The 20,899-nt window shown below is 30.8% G+C and overlaps 1 protein-coding gene and 1 long non-coding RNA gene across 3 annotated transcripts in view; both read left to right on the top strand.

The window, feature by feature from the left end:
* Window positions 1-1,946, top strand: part of LOC136971605 (uncharacterized) — an 80,228-nt gene extending 78,282 nt beyond the window's left edge. Inside the window, exon 5 of the long non-coding RNA XR_010880191.1 lies at window positions 1,800-1,946. This is a non-coding gene — a long non-coding RNA (uncharacterized lncRNA). The remainder of the gene's footprint in view (window positions 1-1,799) is intronic.
* A 9,396-nt stretch (window positions 1,947-11,342) lies between these two features.
* Wdr59 (WD repeat domain 59) overlaps window positions 11,343-20,899 on the top strand; it is a 58,677-nt gene continuing 49,120 nt past the window's right edge. For both annotated transcript variants that reach the window (XM_067266080.1, XM_067266081.1), the window contains exons 1-2: window positions 11,343-11,421; window positions 20,789-20,838. In XM_067266080.1, coding sequence (XP_067122181.1) covers window positions 11,368-11,421; window positions 20,789-20,838 — 104 coding nt within the window. In that variant the 5' untranslated portion in view covers window positions 11,343-11,367. The remainder of the gene's footprint in view (window positions 11,422-20,788; window positions 20,839-20,899) is intronic.

Raw genomic sequence — 20,899 nt, forward strand, 5'->3', positions numbered from 1 at the left:
GTAGCGCCCCCTCTTGCAGTTCCCGTATACAATTTGTTACCTGGATAAAATTTAAAAAAAAAAGAAAAAAATAATAATAATAAATAAGTAACACGGGGAAAAAAAATACTCGAGCCACGAATCCAATTACTCGGAAAACGTAATACGTTTGGCTATTGTAATTACACACTAGCAGTTTCCTATCCTTTAGTCGATACATGATGTACATTTGCGGGCCAGCTTTAACCTTGTTGATATGCCCGGCATATGAAGAGAATGCATTCATTGCCACGTTAGTATTCAAGAGGCGATATTGGTAAACGGTTTTTGGATAAAACACGGCCCGAGTATCAGTAAACATCACGAGTAATCCGATCTACAGCGAGTGGTGCACTCGATAACCGTATACACACACACACACACACACACACTCGCCTAACCCCCCTCTCAAAGCAGCGGCCATTCTGATTCGGTTATTAATAAGATAGTCGAATCGTTTTCCGAGATAAATATGGCGCATTTGGCATTAAAAGGCAATCGAAAGGGTGATTTTCTGGTAGAGAGAGAGAGAGAGAGAGACCAATTTTAACTTGTTACGCGCAAATAATCTCTCCCCGGCTATGAATATTAATTAATTCCCGCTCGAGTTAATATATATTTTGTTTTGGCCATCAACATTAATTACCATTTCTGTGTTTGGGAAAATGAAATTTTGATGAAAGAAAGGGCGGTATCATTTAAACCAGATTAGTTTAATCTGGGCTGAGACCATTTAACAAGAAAATAATTCCGATTTGAATTTCCATAATGACGAGAGGTGGTATGCCCTTACTAAATATCATTTCCATTCCGCATAAATATTCTTTCTTCACTAATTACTCCTCTATTATCGAACCTCGGCGGGCGGGGCAGACAGAAAGAATAAGGAAAAAAAAAATGTGATTTAAATAAACATTGTTTCATAGATTAGAATATATATATATATATATATATAGTAATAATAAGAGTAGTTTAAAAACAGTGATTATCTGAAAACAGAGGAGAAGTTTGCGGTTGAAAAATGATCTGTCAGAAAAAAAAAACTTTCACTGAGTAACGGCAAAAACTTTCATTAATTTAGCATTTAATGTCTTTCTCGCATTATTGATTTTTTTTGTGTCGAATGTGTAGCAAGTACGAGGCTTTGTCGAGTCGTAAAGAACTGCTAAATCTTCGTTTTATAAAATTAATGCCGATAGTTGCCTGCGTGCAAACGATGTGTAACGTTAAAGTTGTATTCAACAACTGCACACTAAAGAAACGTTTAATGTCTGTTAATGGGCACGGCCTCGTGTCTCGATGATATTCTAGGATTCAATTTGTTATTTGTGTTATCCGGGCTTGAACTATTGATCCGTTCGGATACAATAACCAATCCTTTACTCCTTAATCCTTCAAAGGAACGATATAATTAAGAAAAATGGCCATCGATTTTCTAAAACCTCTCCTTGGCATGAAAGTTTAAACGAAAAATCGGCCTTTAAAATCTCTCTCTCTCTAATATTACAGAATATGTTGCCGAGCTTCTAAATTCATTTTTCCTCTCTTTATCATAAAAAGCTGCCTCATCTGCACTCGATTATATACATTTTTTCCCCCCTTCTTTCTTTCTTTCTTCCTCCCTCAAAGATTTAAAATAAGTTGCGCTCGCTTCTGTTTACATTGTCTTCGTGTTACCAAATTTTAAAACGTCGATAAAAGATAATTAAACGTTTATATTTCCAGATTCATTATAAGTTATTACCTCATTCTCTTTTTAGTCATAAAAGTTTTATTTACAGACTCTTCAGCATCTCCTTGTCATCTGCTGTTCAACGAAAATAATTTCTGGAGAGGTGGTCGAAGCTACTAAACTTTTGATTCTCTACATAAACTTTAATTAAATTTTTAACGTCCATTTTTTATGTACAAATATATTTAAACAATAACAAAAAAAAACTTATCGTATTTGTCGAGTTTAAATCGCATTCTACAGATTAATAAATTAGCGTAAAGTCCTTCTTCTTTTTATCATCCAAAGTCCCTTAATTGAATATACATATATATATATATATATATATATATATATATTTTACCTTTTTATTATAAAAATCTTATTATTGAAAAGCATTTAATGAAATCTAAATGAGTTTTAAACTTTTATAAAATAAATATATTGGCCGGTTGGAGCAAATATTTAAGGAAGACTTTTCGGATAATCGAGTTAAAATTATATTACCTTAAAGGAAAATGAGGTTAAAAAAGTAGGTAGAAAGTGGCCGAATTTTCGATAGAGCGGGCTAAAGATTTAATACCTTTCTCTTGTTCTACATAATTATATATATATATGTATATAAAGTATGTATCCCCATCAGATTTGACTGTGATGATCAGAATTACCGAACAAATGACTCATACATTGTTCATTTAAAACCGTACATTAATATGCAAGATGTCGTGAAAGCTGTGACTGGCTGATAAGCCCTGGGTATTGATTTTTTTTCTTTAGAGCCTTCAACCTCCCTCGGTGAACCCTGTGTGCGAAGAAATTAAATTGAACAATGGAAAGGAGAGAAAAACGTGCGAAACAGGATCTACTTCATCGGCTAAGATGTTTTTACTTATAAAACGAAAATACTTAGAGATAAATTCCTGCGGGGATTTATGAGGTAAAGGAAAAGCTCATTATGAGGATTTTGTCTTAGAACATTACTCTTACCTAGATTGGTTGCCTGATATCGATACGTCATTTGTTTTGTGTTCCTCCTTTGTTGAATTACCACTAATGTGTCGGTTCTTTAAGCTCGGTAAAAGATGATAAATGTCGAATTTTTCTCATTTTATCCGAAAAATCTTCAAACGTTTTACATAACAATGAAATCAGGAATAATCCAGAATACCTAACTGCACTCCAAACTATACACATAGATATATTCTTATATACATACGTATATATTTTTCTGGGGGGTAAGAAAAGCGAAAAAATATCCCACTTGTTTTCTCTTATGGGTTTACGTGGCTCGAATACTCGATTATAATTTCGTTAACGATGAGTTTTGTTTGATCCCCCTGAAAATGTTTGCATTCAGATCATCAAAAGAGGTGAGATACCAACATCATTTGTCAAAATGTCAAAGACGGATCTGGCTACACAATGTGGTCCGGGAAACGTTCAAAAAAAATTCAAATAAAATAATAATAATAAAATTTATTTTCTAGCTGGTAATCTTTTTTCTTTCTACTTAACTTTAATAAAAATAGATAAACGTAATATATTTTGTTTAACAGTGTATAGAACACTTGTAGAGACTTTTAATAAAATCTATCGTAGTTTGTTTCCCCTCCCTTGTTTTCTATGTAAAGAATATTAAATACTGGCGTGTAGAGACTGCGAATTAATTCGATTGATGCTGCCAGAGACTATACCTTATATAAACTCGATATATATTTGGACAAATTACAGAGAGGAATTAAATTTTTCATCCCTAATCATTTATTCGCAAAGGAACGCTTTAAAAATACCCGAGGCACGGTACAGTACATCCGGAGGAGTCAAACAAAAATGTTTATAGCTAGTTTACTGGCAAGTTTTTATCTAAGTCTCGCCAACCCCTGTAGGCTAACAACAGCCCGTATCATAACTCCACGCCCATTATACGTACGATCTTCTATAAGAAACTAAGGTTTTAGCGTTCCAAATGACAGTCATAAATTTTTCGTATCAAATTCTGGATTTATACCGTAAAACATGTCATACGATTTATGTATTATCACCCAGTTTTTCTCCAGAAGAAAAACTTCTATACGTCCAAAGAACTGATTTTATGATTCGCCGAATAGAAAACTGCTAGAAAAATAATAGTGATAAACACCGTGTAAAAACACACCAAAGAAAAAAGAGAGAAGAGACTACTTTCAATATTTTAGTTGGCCCACGTTTGTTTTGTTAAAGGCAAATTTTTATTTTCCCTTTTTTCCCTCTTTTTTTTTTCCTCCCTACACACAAGACTTCCTCTTATACTTTTTTAAATGTCGGGTATTAATAAATTATTCCAATCAGATAAAGCATTACGCTAGGGAAATTAATTATAAGACGTTAGTTAAATACTTTTTAAAATGCTAATCGTTAATTTTGTAGCATTTTCGCCCCCCCCTCCTCCTTCTTCTTCTACTTTTTCTATCACGCGCGGTCTTCTCGTTTGTTTAATCGCCCCGACGATAGATAAACCGCACAAAACAAAACTAGATTTAGGGAAATTTCTGATAGTTTTTTTTTTTTTTTATACGGAAAATCGTTATCGGATTGATGTACGAGACTTCTATTAATTTAATTATTTGTATGATAGATGATAATTAAAAGCAGAGAGTGCGTAATGGCGTGTAATTTCTGTTGTCATCGCGGATGTTCGATAACGTTATTCGTATCCTGTTTGCTCTCTTATCTATTCATCCTATCGCCAGTGAAGAACTCGACTAATCTTTATATCAGCTTATCGAAATTCCTCGGAGAATATCGCAACTATGAAAATTAATTTTCCATGCAACTATATATTTTACCGATTCAAATAAATTACTTAACAAATAAGAATATTAATACTTTATGACTTACTTTCTCGACGACTTAAATATATATTTCTTTAAGGAATAAATACATAAATAATTAATACCAAGAACATTTTTTCTTAATCTACATATTTTTATTTTTCTGAAAAGGCACTTAGCAGAATTTTCTTACAGTTTTTCTCGAATTCCTTGAAGTTATTATTATTATTATTCCGGAAATTCCACTTTATTCTCTCTCTCTTTTTTTTAAAAGAAAGAATAAATAAAGTAACAAAAGCAATTTTTCAGGAAATGTTTTGCTATTGTTTTATTAAGGAAGCGTGTTGTGAAGATTTTGATCTAACGGTAAGAACTTGTTTCCTTTAGGAAACTAAACTTATATTTACAGCCATAAAACTTTATTATATCGGAAATATCCGATTGCCCTTCTTCTATATATATATATATATATATTGTATGGGAATATGTCCGGGTAAGTAATTTATACAATCGAATTTATCGAAACGTCTTACCTATTGAATTATTTTTTAATACTGGAACCAAATTGTTGGAAAAAGATTGCTATGAAAACGATAATTAATTAATTTATAAATTACAATACTTTTTTTTTTTTTACGTGTAAAAATTATTAAGATTTTATTTAAATCGTAAGTAAAATCAGTGCTCGGCGCTCGCCCCGAATTAAAACAACAAAAAAGTTATAAATAGAATAAAATACAAGTTTATTTACTTGTAAATTTCTTTAAAAATTGTTAATTCTGAGAACAGTTTTATCTTTTAAATTAAATTATTAAATTTAGGTGACTTATTTGAGATTATGCGGGCCTAAACCGTACCTTTATAGCTGGGAATCGAGTTAACTTTGTACATTTTTGGAATAAAATCCTCGACTTTAATCTGTACCATTTGATAAAAAAAAAAGGAAAAAATCATACGAAATATGTTTCTATCTACTTTGCAATTCAAAATTCCCTTCAACTATAAGTCGAAATTTCTCAATAATGCAATTTAAATGTTCTAAAACTTTCGATTCGTGCGTTAGAAAATAAGATGTTACTGCATAAATTATAAGAGAAAACAGTTTATTCTGTGGAAACAAAAGAAATATTTTAATTAAAAACAAATTGAATTATTTAAGGTGTAGAAAATATCCCGAATTTTACGTCATCAATTGATAATCCAGATATAATAGACGAGATGAGAAGACACCAACCTCAATTATTTCTCTAAAACAGTGTATCTAGCGTGTAAAAAAACTACTGATAATAGCAATAATCCAGCTCCTATTGATCTTTCAATTATTGTTAGATATGTGTCTTTCTCCTCTAGAATTGGAGAAGTTTTATAATTTATAAACACGCATCTTTCATCTGTTGTGACATTTTGATTCGCAGCATCTGTCACGACAATTTAAGGGTAAGAATACAGAAATTTGTATTCATTAATTGCTTTAAAATCGTCCTACAATCTCCTCGAATAATATAAAAAAACATCATAAATATGATTTAGTTTATTTTCTTCTATAAAAATTCAGCTAAAAAAACAATAAAATTATGTATTCGATTTACTCCGTTAATAATATTATTATCCTTCGGAAAATCTATGGAAAATTGCGTGTAATTCTATCACTTATTACTAAATTTAATGGTTAAAATATCCCATTTTAGTGAAACAATTAAATTATTATTTATCTTAATTAAGATCTATAAGTAGCTTCTCTTTGAAGAATGTCTTTGGATTCTGTTACGAGCCACGTTGAATGCATTTCAACTAGCATTGCATCAATGGCCATCTTGAAAATTGCGTTGAGTTCTGTAGTTCGATGAAGCGACGTTCAAAAGCGATGTCAATATCCGTAACGTTCATCATTGAACAGCAGAGAATCCGCACAGGGCAATCGGTACGTGTGGAGCCTTAATATCTGCTGTGATATCGCGGGATTCTTTACTTTTTCAAACGTCTTTGAATGAACAACGTTTTGCAGAGATTTTCTTGTTAATATTCTTCTGGAAAATTTGCCACTGACGGTTAGACAATGTTATATTAGCGCGATGATTTTCCCCGAATTGTTCGACAAAGTGTTTTTGCAGGCAGGCTACCGGTGTCCGAATGGTTAAAATCATCGAACACGGGTAATTTGGCCGTGGATGTCTGGCCTAAGTGGAGTTTTCCGGGTTTTCTTCATCTTTGTAACACCTAAATTAATCGTATTTGTAATATATTTAAATATAAAATATACGCTCTCCACCTCAAATTAAGGCATCCCCCTCGGCAGATTGCCCGTGTGTCACGTTTCGTATATGAATAAAATGAAAGAAATCTTACAGGTTAATGCGCGTAAATCAGTGGCGGATTCAAGGAGGGGCTATAGTGTCTTAAACTGTACCCATTGACGCACAAAAACTTAACATTTACGTTGACAAATATGATTTATCGGATCATCAGCAATCCACCGTGTTAATAAAAGCCGTGCACGTGTTAATAAAAGATATTTGAGTCAGCCATTTTGGATACTTCTAGACATGCTACTGGCACGGATTAACGGAAAAGGATTAAAGATATTGTGTGAAAAATGAAAACACATACCGGATCCTCAACAAAGTTGAAATTCTTCGTGAACGAGATACGAGGTATTTCCGAAAAAAAAAGGTTTCTAACTTCGAACAAATCGAAGAACATTTAGAATATCGGCGACTCGGTTTACATTACCAACAATTGTTTTTCTGTTTGTTTTAACTGTTTGTTACATAAACACAAAAAGAAACTTTTGTTTACTTTTTAAACAGTAGAAAATTTTAAAGTTTCCTAACAATACTTGGTTTTTTTTATTAAAGATTCTGTGGTGTGAATGGTCTGAAACTATACTTACAACAATAATAATAATAGAAATTCAAAGCTTAGGCTATTCTGGGCCGTAAAATCAATCATTATTATGGGTTTAGTTTGGGTATTATAAGTGTTAGTTACAAATTAATCAATGCCAAACTATTAGGGGTGTCTATTTATCATATCTACAGCTCTTCGGGGCTTTATTTAATTGGTCTTTACAAAATTTAAACATTTTATTTGTACAAAACACTCATGCTAAGTACAGACTATGCAGAAGATACTGCTCAATGTTTACCCCATTCTGAAGGTGTGAAGCTCGAAGAGGATATGGACCAGTATCTTACTGAAAGTTTTCTAGAGAGACATTTTCCATTGGCAGGTCGTTCGTGTTTTGTATTGTTTTATGCCATCGATCCAATCCTAAAGATTTTTTACAACAATAAAGTAATAAAATGAATTTAAATTTAATCAAATTTTTATGTATATTTATTAAAAAAAGTAGAAATTCTTTAAGGAACACTAAGTCATACACGAAACAAGACGTTTTCTAAAATTTGAGAGTAGGTCTCAAGTCATCAATAAATAGAGATGTTTAAAAAGTCTGGTAAGAATATAATGCTTTAGGCAAAGAATTTTTTTTTCAATAAACTTGTGGGAATAAGAATTCCCTTCTTTATTTATCTATTACAAATAAAGAAGAAACATCCCAATGGTTTCTGACTGCTGGATATTATTTGGCATTTCATAATCTATTAATGAATAGAAATTTAAATTTTAGATATATCAAAATTACATAAAATGTTTAAAAAATAAATTAAAACGTTTTCTTTAAATGTTTTATGTATAAATAATAAAACGGGCTTTGTGTATTTTTTCCCTATTTAATTAAAACGAAATTCTCTGTGCTTAGTTTGAGAAAGATGTAAATAATTTGACAGGTATTCGCAGATATACAGCTCAATAGATCTTGTTTTTAAAATTCTGTTCTGTCCTATGGGGCATTAATGGTTCTTATTTTACATCGGTTATGGATTAGGCCAGGCAACATTTTGGCCATCGAGTAATGAGAGACGGAGAAAAATACAGTTGAAGACTGACGGATGGTCGAGCGGTAAAGATATCAGCTTGCTGCTTTGAGAGAGTTGAATCCAGGAGAACCACAGGAGATTTTTCATGGGTAGTAAGTCCCGGATATGTCGAGCTGAGTTCCTCGCCACCGGCAGCTTCATTGTGGACGGTCCATCAATGGCCAAATGACTGAACACTGGTGGTGAATTTGCACCCGATCAAATGGTGGATTGCATGGAATTTACTGAGTTTTCTTCGCAGTGGCCCACAACGGGTGTGACCGAGCGGTGTGAAATGCATCCTGATTTCTCCATGAAAAATCCTTAGGAAGTTGCTTGCCCGAATTCGGTCCCAGATCTCCCAGATCATGGATCCAAGTTTCTGATAATATAAAATAATAAAATACACAAGAGATCAACAATAATATGCAATGTAGAAAGCAAAAGTCATCTCAATAGTGAAACATTTAGTACTATTCATTTAATTTCATTTACAGTGTAGAAGTTACATACATATATTCTAAACTAATAACCTATAAAAAGGTATAGGTAATTCAAATAAAATGTTAACAATGACAATAGCAATGCACAGTACAATAAATCTGAATCATTAAGTTCAAAAACTGTTAACAACATTTGGAGTTATTTTAAATGTTATTGTAAGTAGGCCAATATCAACTTTTGTGAAAACTTAAATCGATTTAAACTGAACTTTTCTTTAATTAATCTGTTCGATGCTTTCATAATAAATTTTAACTTGGGCCCCTTTTAGGTAAGATCTAGTAACATTTTATACGTATTAACTATACTTACTTTATACTAATTAGTTTAGAATATATCTTCTGTGTAACTTTTACTAAACCGTAAATGAAATCAAACGAATAGTAACAAGTGTTTCACTTTTTAAATTTCACTCTTTCTGCCATGTGTGCACTAAGAGTGCCCATTGCAAACCCATCATCGGTTCGACCAAGCCAACAATGGAATGGCTGGATGGTGAGGGACGGGACCGGGTGGATCCTCCTCGAAAAATTTATGGGGTTTTTTCAATCCATTCGGATTTAATTCCTGATCTCCAGAGCGGTAAGATTTCACCTTAACTATTCGGTCATCTAGCCGTCTAAATGTTTCACTATTAAGAAGACTTCTTTTTCTAAATTGCTCGTAATTGTCGATGTTTTTGTGTATATTAATTTCAATTATCACAAGCTTATTTTTTTGTGTAATATTTTCAATAATATTATATACAAAGAAAAACATCTCAGATGTAAATCTTGGGGGTATCGCTTTGCATAAAAGTAAAATAACTCTATGGTGAACCTCCTTGAACTTTGGCCTATCGACCGGAAAGTTTCGCCAGCACCTCACCGATAACGAGAAAGGTTTAAGTTTAAAATTTGAGCTTTCTATACCCAGTAGTTTTTCTCTAGGAAAAAGAAGAAAATACAGCTTTTTCGGCGATTTCGACTGGTCATATTTCGGCAACCCTTATATAGAAAAATCTGAAATTTTCCACACTATCTAAGAAAACAAGTATCTTTCGAACGAGATATTCAGACTTACTATAGGCGTTTGAGGGGTGGGGAAAATTGACCCCGAAAATCGGCCCGTAAAGGTCAGTTAGTGGCTTTTTCACTTTGCGCGATGTGTTGTACTTTGATGGGTTTGTAAATCGATATACCAAAATTCGTTTAATTTATTAGAAAATATATTGAACAGATTTAAATACTTTTAAATCTGTTCAATTATTCAAATAATTAGGCATTGTGTTTTCATTCTATTTAGATTGAAAGTACTACAGCTTATGATTTATATTCACTGAGTAGTTAGATATACTGTACTGTAATTTGTAGTAATTTATGGAATATATTATAGTCTATATTAAATGTAAATCAAAATAAAATTTATTTTCTAAGAATATGACTTTAATAAGAAGACAAGTAAGTTTTATTTTTATGATAAAAGAAATATCAATAGTGTATGAGATTTTAATGTATTAAAATCAATCAATTTATACTTAATATAGCAGCAATGACAAAATATATTCACCATTCATGATAATCTAAATGTATAATTTATTAGTGACCGTAACTGATAGCCTTTATTAATATTCTAGTTATGTTTCATTGATTATATATATATATATAAGACCGAATGGCCGAGTGGATTGGGGATCTTCGGGGTCCGTCATGGCCGTATCTATCCATGAAAAACCCCAGGAATTTTTTTATGGATGGATATGTCGAGTCTCGTTCCTCATCCACCGGCCGTTCGGGTCTGGCCGAATCCACTATGGGAATGATTGAAAAAGTCTTATCAGTCCTTATTAGTGCCCACAGTGCGGAAAAATGTTTGGTTTGCTTTATTTGTATAAGGCAACGCGACACGTGAGCGATATGTCGGAAGGATGTGTCCCAGGAGGACTTTCTATGTGAAACTGGACTTATTTAGGTGTTAAAAATGTGAAGAAAACCCGGAAAACTCCACGTGGCCAGCCCGTTGGCGAGGCGCGAAACCCCAGTTTTCGGTGGTTTATCCAATTGGCCAGGAGCGGAAAATATATATATATATATACTGTATATTATATATAGCTATAAATATTAAATGGCATCAACGTTAGAAGAATTCCTAACTTAGCAATTGTAAATACAAGTTAAATAACTTGAAATTTGTCTGTATTATATAGAAAACGCTATGAATACCCGAAGTTCAAAATATTTTATAAATAATTGTACGAAATTGTAAATTCTGTCGTTCAAAAATAAGTAAAAAGAGAAATATAAATAACTACATTAAATTAGAAAAAACTCATAAATGAAATGAAAAATATTCTATTAATTGTATATAAAATTTAATTTCTCCAATTAATTTATTGCAAATATTAGCCGCGTGGTGTCTTCGTGTCTACAAGATGGCGGCGAGATGGAGTGCCGAGCATGTAGTTGCAGAGTATCGAGATTTGCAAGTGAGTTAGGCGGAAAGAACTTTCACACAAATTAAATTATTGTCTGTCAGATAACAAATTAACTAAATGAGCTTCTTTAATTTTGTTTTCTGAATAAAGATTTTCAAAAATGTAATATTTCTAGAATATGACAAGAAATTAACATATTTTATATAAATGACACTTGGTTATTTAAATTTCAATGGGATTTTATTACTGGGAATGTTATCAATATTAACTAAGTTCTTAGAATATAAAACCGAGTGATTATAAAAAAAGTAAATAAAAATGGCATATAATTGGTAAAATTTTTCAGTTAATTAAGACATTATATTTATAATTTAAGTGATGGAAATCATTGTACGTGATTCGCATGCTGGTTCAGGTATAATTTTACTAAAGTATACTTTAATTATTCGGTCGCTCGGTTATCTGGCATACCCCGGTGTGATTACTTGTGCGCTTCTGTTTCCGTGAAAATGTTAATTGTATCATTCATTCTGTTTTACTGTTTACTTTGGTTTTGTTTCTGGTGTACAGTATTGCGTGTCGGCAAGCTGTATTATTTTGCTACCTGCCTCGGTACCGTTCGGGTTTGGAAAGTGCACAATCCTCCTTTTGTTTACAGGTACTCACTCCTCACTTTACGACCTATCTGATTAACAATTACGATCAATTGAGTTTCGACTTGCAATTCGGGGAATCCCTTTTCTCGGCTTGAGTGTCGGTCAGTGGCGAATGGTGACATGCACACTAAGCATACTATAATAGTCTTTTTATGAATAAATTTGAAGTTTGTTGCATAATTTGTATAATTTTACAACGATCCTATATTCCCGGCACGAGCTCCTTGCTTATCGACCAATTCGTTTAACGACGTAGTCGTCGCAACGGAACTCGGTCGTAAAGTGAGGAGTACCTGTACTATAGAGGTTGATTTCCTGCAAAGCTCTGTCTGCTATTTCTCCAACTTTGTCTCTACTGCATCTTTCTGAAGGATCCAGAAGTTGGTCTGTTGACTCCACACTTCCTATCTTAGCCTTCTTTCCAAAATAAGTCCATGTATCTCTATCTCTTATCAAAGTAGACATCATCAGCTGAGTCAAGAGTATATTTCTAACTTTATTTACCAAATTGTACATGGACACTACTTGATTAATTGGGAGAATTCTTTTATTTTTTTTATCATGTCCTCTCTTCCTTTCTCATGATTTCTCTTCAGTTGTGTGTCCTGACCAACCAAAGGGTCAGGATCCCACCACATAATGAGGAAGTTTTGTTCTTGTTTGTGTTGAGTAGATACTAAAGACAAAGGTGCCAATGAACCAATTCACTCTTTCATGTAAATGATTTATAGAGTTGTTTGTATGTTTGTTGATCCTTTAACAAAGATATCCATTCTTTGTTTCCTTGTCTATGTTCAATCTTTCAAATAGACATTAATAGTAATTAATAGCTCCTACCAAAGGATGACAAATCACATATTACTTTTAGGCAAGCTGTAGATCTACACACACTTAGTAATCCAGTACTCTCATTAATTAATCTGGCACCCCCTCTATGCAAGGGTTGGCTAGATTATCAAGAGTGTAGTGTAACTATAAACTCAACATTATTATTATTATTTGAAAAGCCTTAATTTTCTTGATTTTACAATAATTTTCTCATTAATGAATTACCATTAAATTTAGGAATTATGCTACAGCATAACAACAACTTAGTAATCTGAATAATTATACAATTCTGCTATCTGTATGAAATATATATTCGAAAAATTAAATTTGAAAATTTGCAGATGACAAAATATTGTACTGTACATGAATTAAGTTTAAACTATTTCTTGATGTTATAAGCTAATGATGATATACAGAAGATATGAATTGCTAAATCAGATATGCATTACTGATGAAGGCAAAACCTAAGATATGATGTGTTTTTAATATTACAATTGTTTCAGAAAGACATGGGCATCAAAATACAGAGCAATTTGTGTTAGGATAAACACAGGGTGAGGCAAAAAAGGTGTTAGAAAGAAATAGAAAGTAAAAAAATTAAAGAAACAATTTTATATACAAATGCAGCAAAAAGTAAAAAAAAAATTTGGTTAGGTAGCAAGATGGCGGCTCGTCTCTAATTCCAGCAAGGAAACAGTGTGACACATGTTCTAACCTAACCTATTCTAATAAATTACCATAATTATCAGCAACCAAATTATTAGAATAAGTTAGGTTAGGTTAGAACGTGTCCCTACTGTTTCCTTGCTGGAATTAGAGACGAGCCGCCATCTTGGCTACCTAAGGTAACATTAACCAAAAATTTTCTTCAGTTTTCACAGTATTTTTGGTTGCATAATATCTAGAATACCATGAAAGCTGAAGAAAATTTATTTTCTACTTTTTAGCTTTTCTCTACACTCTGTTTCTAATTTAATTTCATGCTTTTGTCTAGCTTTTTTCAAATGTCTTTTTCTTTGTGTTGCTTTCAGTTTCCTTCTATAATCTTTTCTCTTTATCCATTTTTAAAGCATTGTCGTAATTTCAATTTGCTAATTTTTTCCCATAGGTTCTCATAGTTCACATGGAATATTCCCACAAGTAATTATTTGCCACTCTGCTTGTAGTTCTCATGATTATAACAGCAAATAACAAAGTCTTTATTATTGACTGCAGTTTAATTAATTTATTTCTGTTGGTCCTGTAAATATGCGACATTCTGTATGTTAAATAAAAAGAAGTTCAACGTACAGAATTGTATGTTGAACAAAACTGTGTACATTTAAAATGAATTCCACATAAAATTAAATTTTTTGATCAAGTTGTTTGCCCCTACAAAATTAATTGTCATCAGGAATGCGTATGTATGCAAAGTTTCAACTAGATTGGAAATTGGGTGAAAATTGAGTTACAAGATTTTATCTAGAAGACAAAAAAAAAAGATACAGAGTAAGTTAATAAAAATCATATAAATAAATTAAGAAAAAACTTGAATCTTGAAAACTGATTTATATACTAAAAGAAACATTGAAATTTAATAAAAAATATTTTTTGAAGTGTTTTCCAGCAGCTGCAATGACAGTGTGCATCCTGGAACTAAACTCATTGATGCTTTCTAATACCTTTTTTTTTTTTTTTTGCCTTACCCTGTATAGTGTGATCAGAAATTTCTGGAGTTATTGGGAAGTTTTTTTATGTATGAAAAAAAAATAATGCATGGATTTTAGACAGGATATTAGAATATTTTATTATAGGAGTGGCTAAATCTTGTCACAACAGATACTATATATTACCTATCAGAAATATGGACGAGCTAAATCTCTTTTAGAATGGTATTTTATATTATACATAGTTAAAATACTATAGTTGTCATTGTTATATAGGGCTAAGAATGCATTTGTGTGAGTAGGTATGTAAGAAAAGTTATCTAAAACACTTTCTAAGAAAATAGGTTTTATAAATTTTTTAAAATTTAAATATATATAAAGCTTTCGTTGCTTACTGGTAGAAGGTTTGAGTTGTAGTGAGATACTAAATGTTTAAAATTTGGTTCATATTCAATAATTGCATGTTAATTCCGTATTAATTCTTTCAGAAGATGACTTGTTAATTGTGAACATTAGTTTTAATCATCTTCATAGCTGAATATAATAATTCGCAACTATACTGTTTATTAACCAAATATGGATAATAATAAAGCAGCATGATGCGTTCTATAAATGTTCATATTTTATTTTAGGAACATATATTCAAGGTTATGTTGACAATCCACGTGTGTATCGCATTACATAACAGTCAGCAAACTTACAAAATATGTTGTGTGTTTATTAATAGTATGTACTAAATTTATAAAAAAATTATATATGGGAGCTGCAATAAGGGTCTAAAAGAGCTGCAATTTGGCTAACTTGATTCTATTTGTTTTAATTTAGAAATGCCTACTCAAATATCTTATCAAATAACTTTCAATCTTTATCTTGTCAGAAAGTCTATATAACTGATATAAAGGCAATTAGCAAATATTGAGAGGGAAAGATATGTGAGTATACAATAAAAACTAAATAACTTTGTCTTTTTAAACCAAAACAATTTTTATTGAAAAAACCTAAGTAATTAAGGCACAAGCGCTTTTATTTCCAGAACTTATAGTTGTGTGTGTACATTTGTATACTGTGCTTATATTATCAGTTATCAAATATCAGCTTTTTGATTAAGGAAAAGTGAAACCTTATCAAAGTTATTGTTGAGGACAGCCAGACAGATATTTATAGATTAAGAGTTTCAATAAATTTTTGTTATATTTCTTGATTGAAAATCTGACTCCAGTGGTACTGTACCAGTGATACCAGGATACATAAAATAAAAATTATTAAATCATTCTACAATTGAAATCATATATTTTTTAAAATATTAATATAAATCTTAAAATATTTTCAGTTACAATAAATTTCTTATGCTGTATTTTTAACAACTTTTATCATTGAGGAACTGAAAAAATGTCAGGATGAACTTGATATCTATATACAATGTAATCAATAAAATTTCCAGAAGAAAGGTTTACTTTAACATGTGCAATGCAATTGCTTTATTGATTTTTCTGAAAGCATTTGACTTATTTCTATTTTCTTTTAAAGTATTTGAATATGGAATCACAATTTATTCTGAAGATTAGAATTCACCAACTAACTATAAAATACCAAAATTTTTATGTAGACAGTTCAATATTTTTTCAAATAATTCATTCAAATATTCGTAAAATTTATATTTTAATTATCCAACCAATGAAAATATGAAAAAATTTGTTGTCATTAATTGATTTGTGTACGTTTCTTTATATAAATTTCATTTTAAAGTGATAGTTTCTATTACTTTATATATGTATCCGCTGTATTTGTAGAATGAATCTCAAATCATTATTGATAAAAAGCAAATTAGTTTCAGAAAAAATAAAACTAAATAAATATAATAAGCAATATCTTGTCATATATAATGTCAAACTTAGTAAACAAAACTTTTTATGTTCAGTAGTATTTTGCAACACTAACATTTTTGAGATTTATTTTCATCTTCAGACTGTCTTTCAAACCTTTGATTGTGTTGATCATTAGTCAAGCAAATACTTTTCAAACCTATTCTATTCATTTAAGTTTCAACAGTGCTTTGAATTTCTTAAATTGTTGTTTCAAAATGCTCCCTAGTCTTCTTAACACATGGAGCTTGTTTATTTTAAATTGAAAGAAAGGAGTCGGGATATGTTGCATATAATATCAAAGTATTGATAGACCTTGCAGCATTTTGTGATCTATAATACTAATAAAAATGAATAGAATATACATGTAGTAGCATTAAAAACAGTATTGAATGAAAAATTCTTGGAATGGAAGTTTTTGAATGAATATTTTGACATTTTCAGCCTAAACTAACAATACTCTTTCTGACTTTCTGATTGAGAAAACAGAGTTTAATCATGAAAAATTTCAAGTTAGAAACTGTAAATGTTCGATTTTACAATTACGTGACTCATAGCCTGGTGATAACGGAGAAAAGAGACAGATAGGACGTCGGTATAAGTCACAGTTATGATTTCACAGATTCGAGACAGCTTGGTAGCCCGAATGGCCCTGGGCTTTTGCCCGTGCATGCTAAGTGACTTTCATTACAAGCATTTAGCTTTCCGAAGTCTACGAGAACAATTATTTGACATTGACGGCTGCGAATTTTGCGCCAATAAGCTGCTTCAACTTGTTCAATTATGTTATCAACTCAATTTCATATTTTTTTCACATTTTCACTTTGCGATCCTTCTCTGTTTTTTTTCCGTTATTTACACGTGTAGGTAATTTCATTGTTATCCACATTTGACATCATCATTTATCACATACTGCCAAGACACTTGTCTGTCTGCTACATCTGTCAAGAATTAACATGATTGGCAAAGCGGGCCAATAGAGAGCAGGGTTTTTGCCATAATGTGGTTTGCGTGCCAATTTTCATACGTGCGTTAATCAAGCCGAATATTTGGCTATTTGGCCACGCTCATGGCCGAATGTTCGGTATTTGTCCCGAGGCCAAATATACTATTCATCGCAACACTAATTTTAATCTGTTATGTATAGTTTGAAATCTTATGATATTTTAGACTTAAAAGTAAAGAATTTCTAACATTTCTTAATTAATTAATACCTTAATAATAATATGAAAAAAATTACAATTGTTTTTTTTGAAGTCAATAGTTTTTTTTACATAGATATGTATAGTTTGTATAAATTTATGCAACATTTGAACAATCATGTATATTTATTTATACATATTATAGTTTTTCAAAATTATACAGAATGATTGTCAAATTCAGTATCAGTTCATTAAAAAAAAAGACTTAATGTTACTATTAATAATTACCGTATTTTATGGACTATAAGATGCACCTTTTTCTTCGAAAAATTGCCTCCAAAATTAAGGTGCGTCTTATAGTTCGTAAAATACGGTAAATGTTAAGTAATATAGCCTGATATAATCTGGCAATCGTTTGATTTTAATAAAAAAAATCAGGTTTTTATGTGTTTATATTTATAGGCTTGATTCTTGTAATCGAAAGTTAAAAATGAAAAATTTTCATTGCAAATGTTTATTTTTGTAATTTGTAGAAAACCATTTCAGCAAAGAAAAATATGAAAACGAGCAATTACTTATTGTGACATTGTCACAATGCTGGGCTGAAATTTTTTAATCATATATATTTACTTTAAGATATATGCTCTCCACCTCAAATTATTAGTAGGTCTTGCTCCTGTACATCATATTTTTCCTTTAACAATAGAGTCGTTCCATTCATCTATTAACTGCTTTCAGAGAAAAAGTTTTGAATTGAAATAACATGACTGGAAATTTGCATTGGAAGTTTGTATATAGTTAATCAGGACCTCCAGCGCCTAAGATTTCCATATCTGGTCTTGGATTTCATCTACATAACACCATTCTTAAGATTAAGAAAGACAGAGGGAATTTATAGGGCTACATTTTTTTCAAATTGCAGCCCAATAATTGTACTGTACATATTAATTTATAAGTTCTTGTCAGAAATTATTTCTATTGGAGCACTTTCAGTTTGAATTTATACAGGAGTATTTAATCATTGTAATACTAGTAAATAGAACTAATAACATTATTATTCATATATTTTTTGATTAAAACAAACTTAAAATTAATATGTAGACAGTAAATTTTAGATTTTTCATCAAACAGATAAAGTAATTTTTCATTAAAAAAAGTGAATAAGTAATTTTTAAAGTTGAAAAATATCTTTTTTGTTATAAATACAGTAAAATTCACTTATTGTAATCATTTTTGGGCTCACAAATACTGACAACATTAAGCAAGGCAAGTAAATAAGACTACAGTTTGTGAAAATCACTAGGTTACAAATTCTCTGGAATAACAAAATGATGTAAACACAAACCGTAACAGCATTGCACGCTTCATTTATTTATTATGATAATTATTAATATGTTTTTATTCAGTATTGTTTGCCAGCTATTGCCTTTAAAAACATTAGCATATAATTGAAGTAAGAAATGCCAGAAATTTATTATATTATGAGCCAATATAGACAACATTAAAGATGCCGTGTAAGACTGATAACAATAACCGATAGTGATTGCATGTTATTAGTCACATGAGACTGAAAGCTTGAAAAGAAATTTAAAAGTTCTTATTTACTTGAAGAAAATGATTACTATAACTGAACTCTCATTACAATAATAAGATTTTTTAACTATGTTCTAACTTGTTTTGGGTGTGCTGATTTTGACATTAAATGACTGATGACATTTTCCATGATTATAATAGAGAGGTTGCGGCTGACATTTTCATCACGAAAACGTGTATGTCGGACGTTCAGCGCTGCCTTCCTGTAATCCTAGATGTTTGATAATGGCATGTGGCATGTCGAGCATGATTTCACTGACGTTCCAAATGCCATTGTCAAACTTCCAGGCTTACAGGAAGGCGGTGCTAAACGTCCGACGTACACGTTTTCGCGTTGAAAACGTCGGCCACAACCTCTCTAAGAAGTGGAACATTATAATTTTAATCTGATAATCTAGAAGCTGATTCAAGTAACAAAATTAGCAAAATATATAACAATGATGCCCAAACTGTGGCTTACGAGCTGCATGTGGCTCTTCAACAGCTTAATTGTGACTCAACTAATAAATAAAAAATATTTGTTATTTTTTAAAATTTCGTTACAAACGTTACAAATATATAAACCTTCAAATAGCAAAGAGTAAATAATAAAAAAAATGTAATAAATATGTAAAAATTGTTAAAATAAATACATTATGATTCTGAAATTTTCTTTTTATTTTAATACCAAGAACATTGGATGTGGCTCCCAATATTTTCAGGTAGGTAACTAGGGCTCTTACAACAAAAACTCTGGGCACCCCTGATATATAACAAACGAAACAAAAAAAGATTAATTAACGAAAAATACAAATAACAAAATCATATTTTAGATGATATGAAAATCATAAAGATTGATCAAATTATTTAAAAGACTTTTTATAGTCAAAAATATTAAATATTTCACAAATGGTATTTAATAACAAACAAATATAATCTTTATATTTTAATATATAATACATTCTAATCTGAATTAATTAATTCCAAAGCTATTCAGATTATCAGCAGTTGAAATTTGGTGGTAGTAAAGAGAGAATTTTAAATAAGATCTTGTGTAAAATTGCTTGATTCAGTGGCGTAGCGTGTGGGGGCGGTAGGGGTGGCCCACCCCGGGCGGAACTTATAGGGGGCGGCAAAATTTCACAATAAATAATAATATCTTGTAAAAATACCTAAATAAGGGGGCGGCGAAATTTTCCTCCGTCTCGGGCGGCTGACACCCACGCTACGCCGCTGGCTTGATTTAAAATTAATCCTGAATTATTTATAGAATATTGTTATTTTTAGTTAAAAAATTATCAATTTTTTTATTTGTTGAGTTTAACATTTCTATAAATATGCAGGATTTTCGTGTGATAATACTTTATTTTTACTTACTCAATGAAAATGTTATATAATTTCTTTATTGATTTCAATTCAGGTTATTGGAAGCTTAGATTAGGACAGTATACTTTAATATTTTCTGAGTTATGATTAGTACAAAATCTTTTTTTATTAATAATAATAAATAGTTCTAAACAATTCTTTGTAAAAATTTATTTAATGATTTCAATATAATTATAATAAACTTGTATACCTGTAATCATTTTTGATTTAGAATTTACATAACTTTGTTAAGTGAAACAACTTTACATATAATCTTATATAATATCAAAATTAGTACAATTATATACTGTTACTTATTTTAATAATGATTTGAATTTCATTTTTAGGCAAATTCCATGGCTTTAGATTGTACAGGACAGTACGCAGTAATAGCAGGGTATGTTTGATCATTTTTTTAATTTAAAAATTAATATTATAATTAATGAAATTGCTGTTTT

Source organism: Centruroides vittatus, unplaced genomic scaffold, assembly GCF_030686945.1.
Source record: "Centruroides vittatus isolate TY-2023 unplaced genomic scaffold, ASM3068694v2 contig_2634, whole genome shotgun sequence".
Classification (NCBI taxonomy): Eukaryota; Metazoa; Arthropoda; class Arachnida; order Scorpiones; family Buthidae; genus Centruroides; species Centruroides vittatus.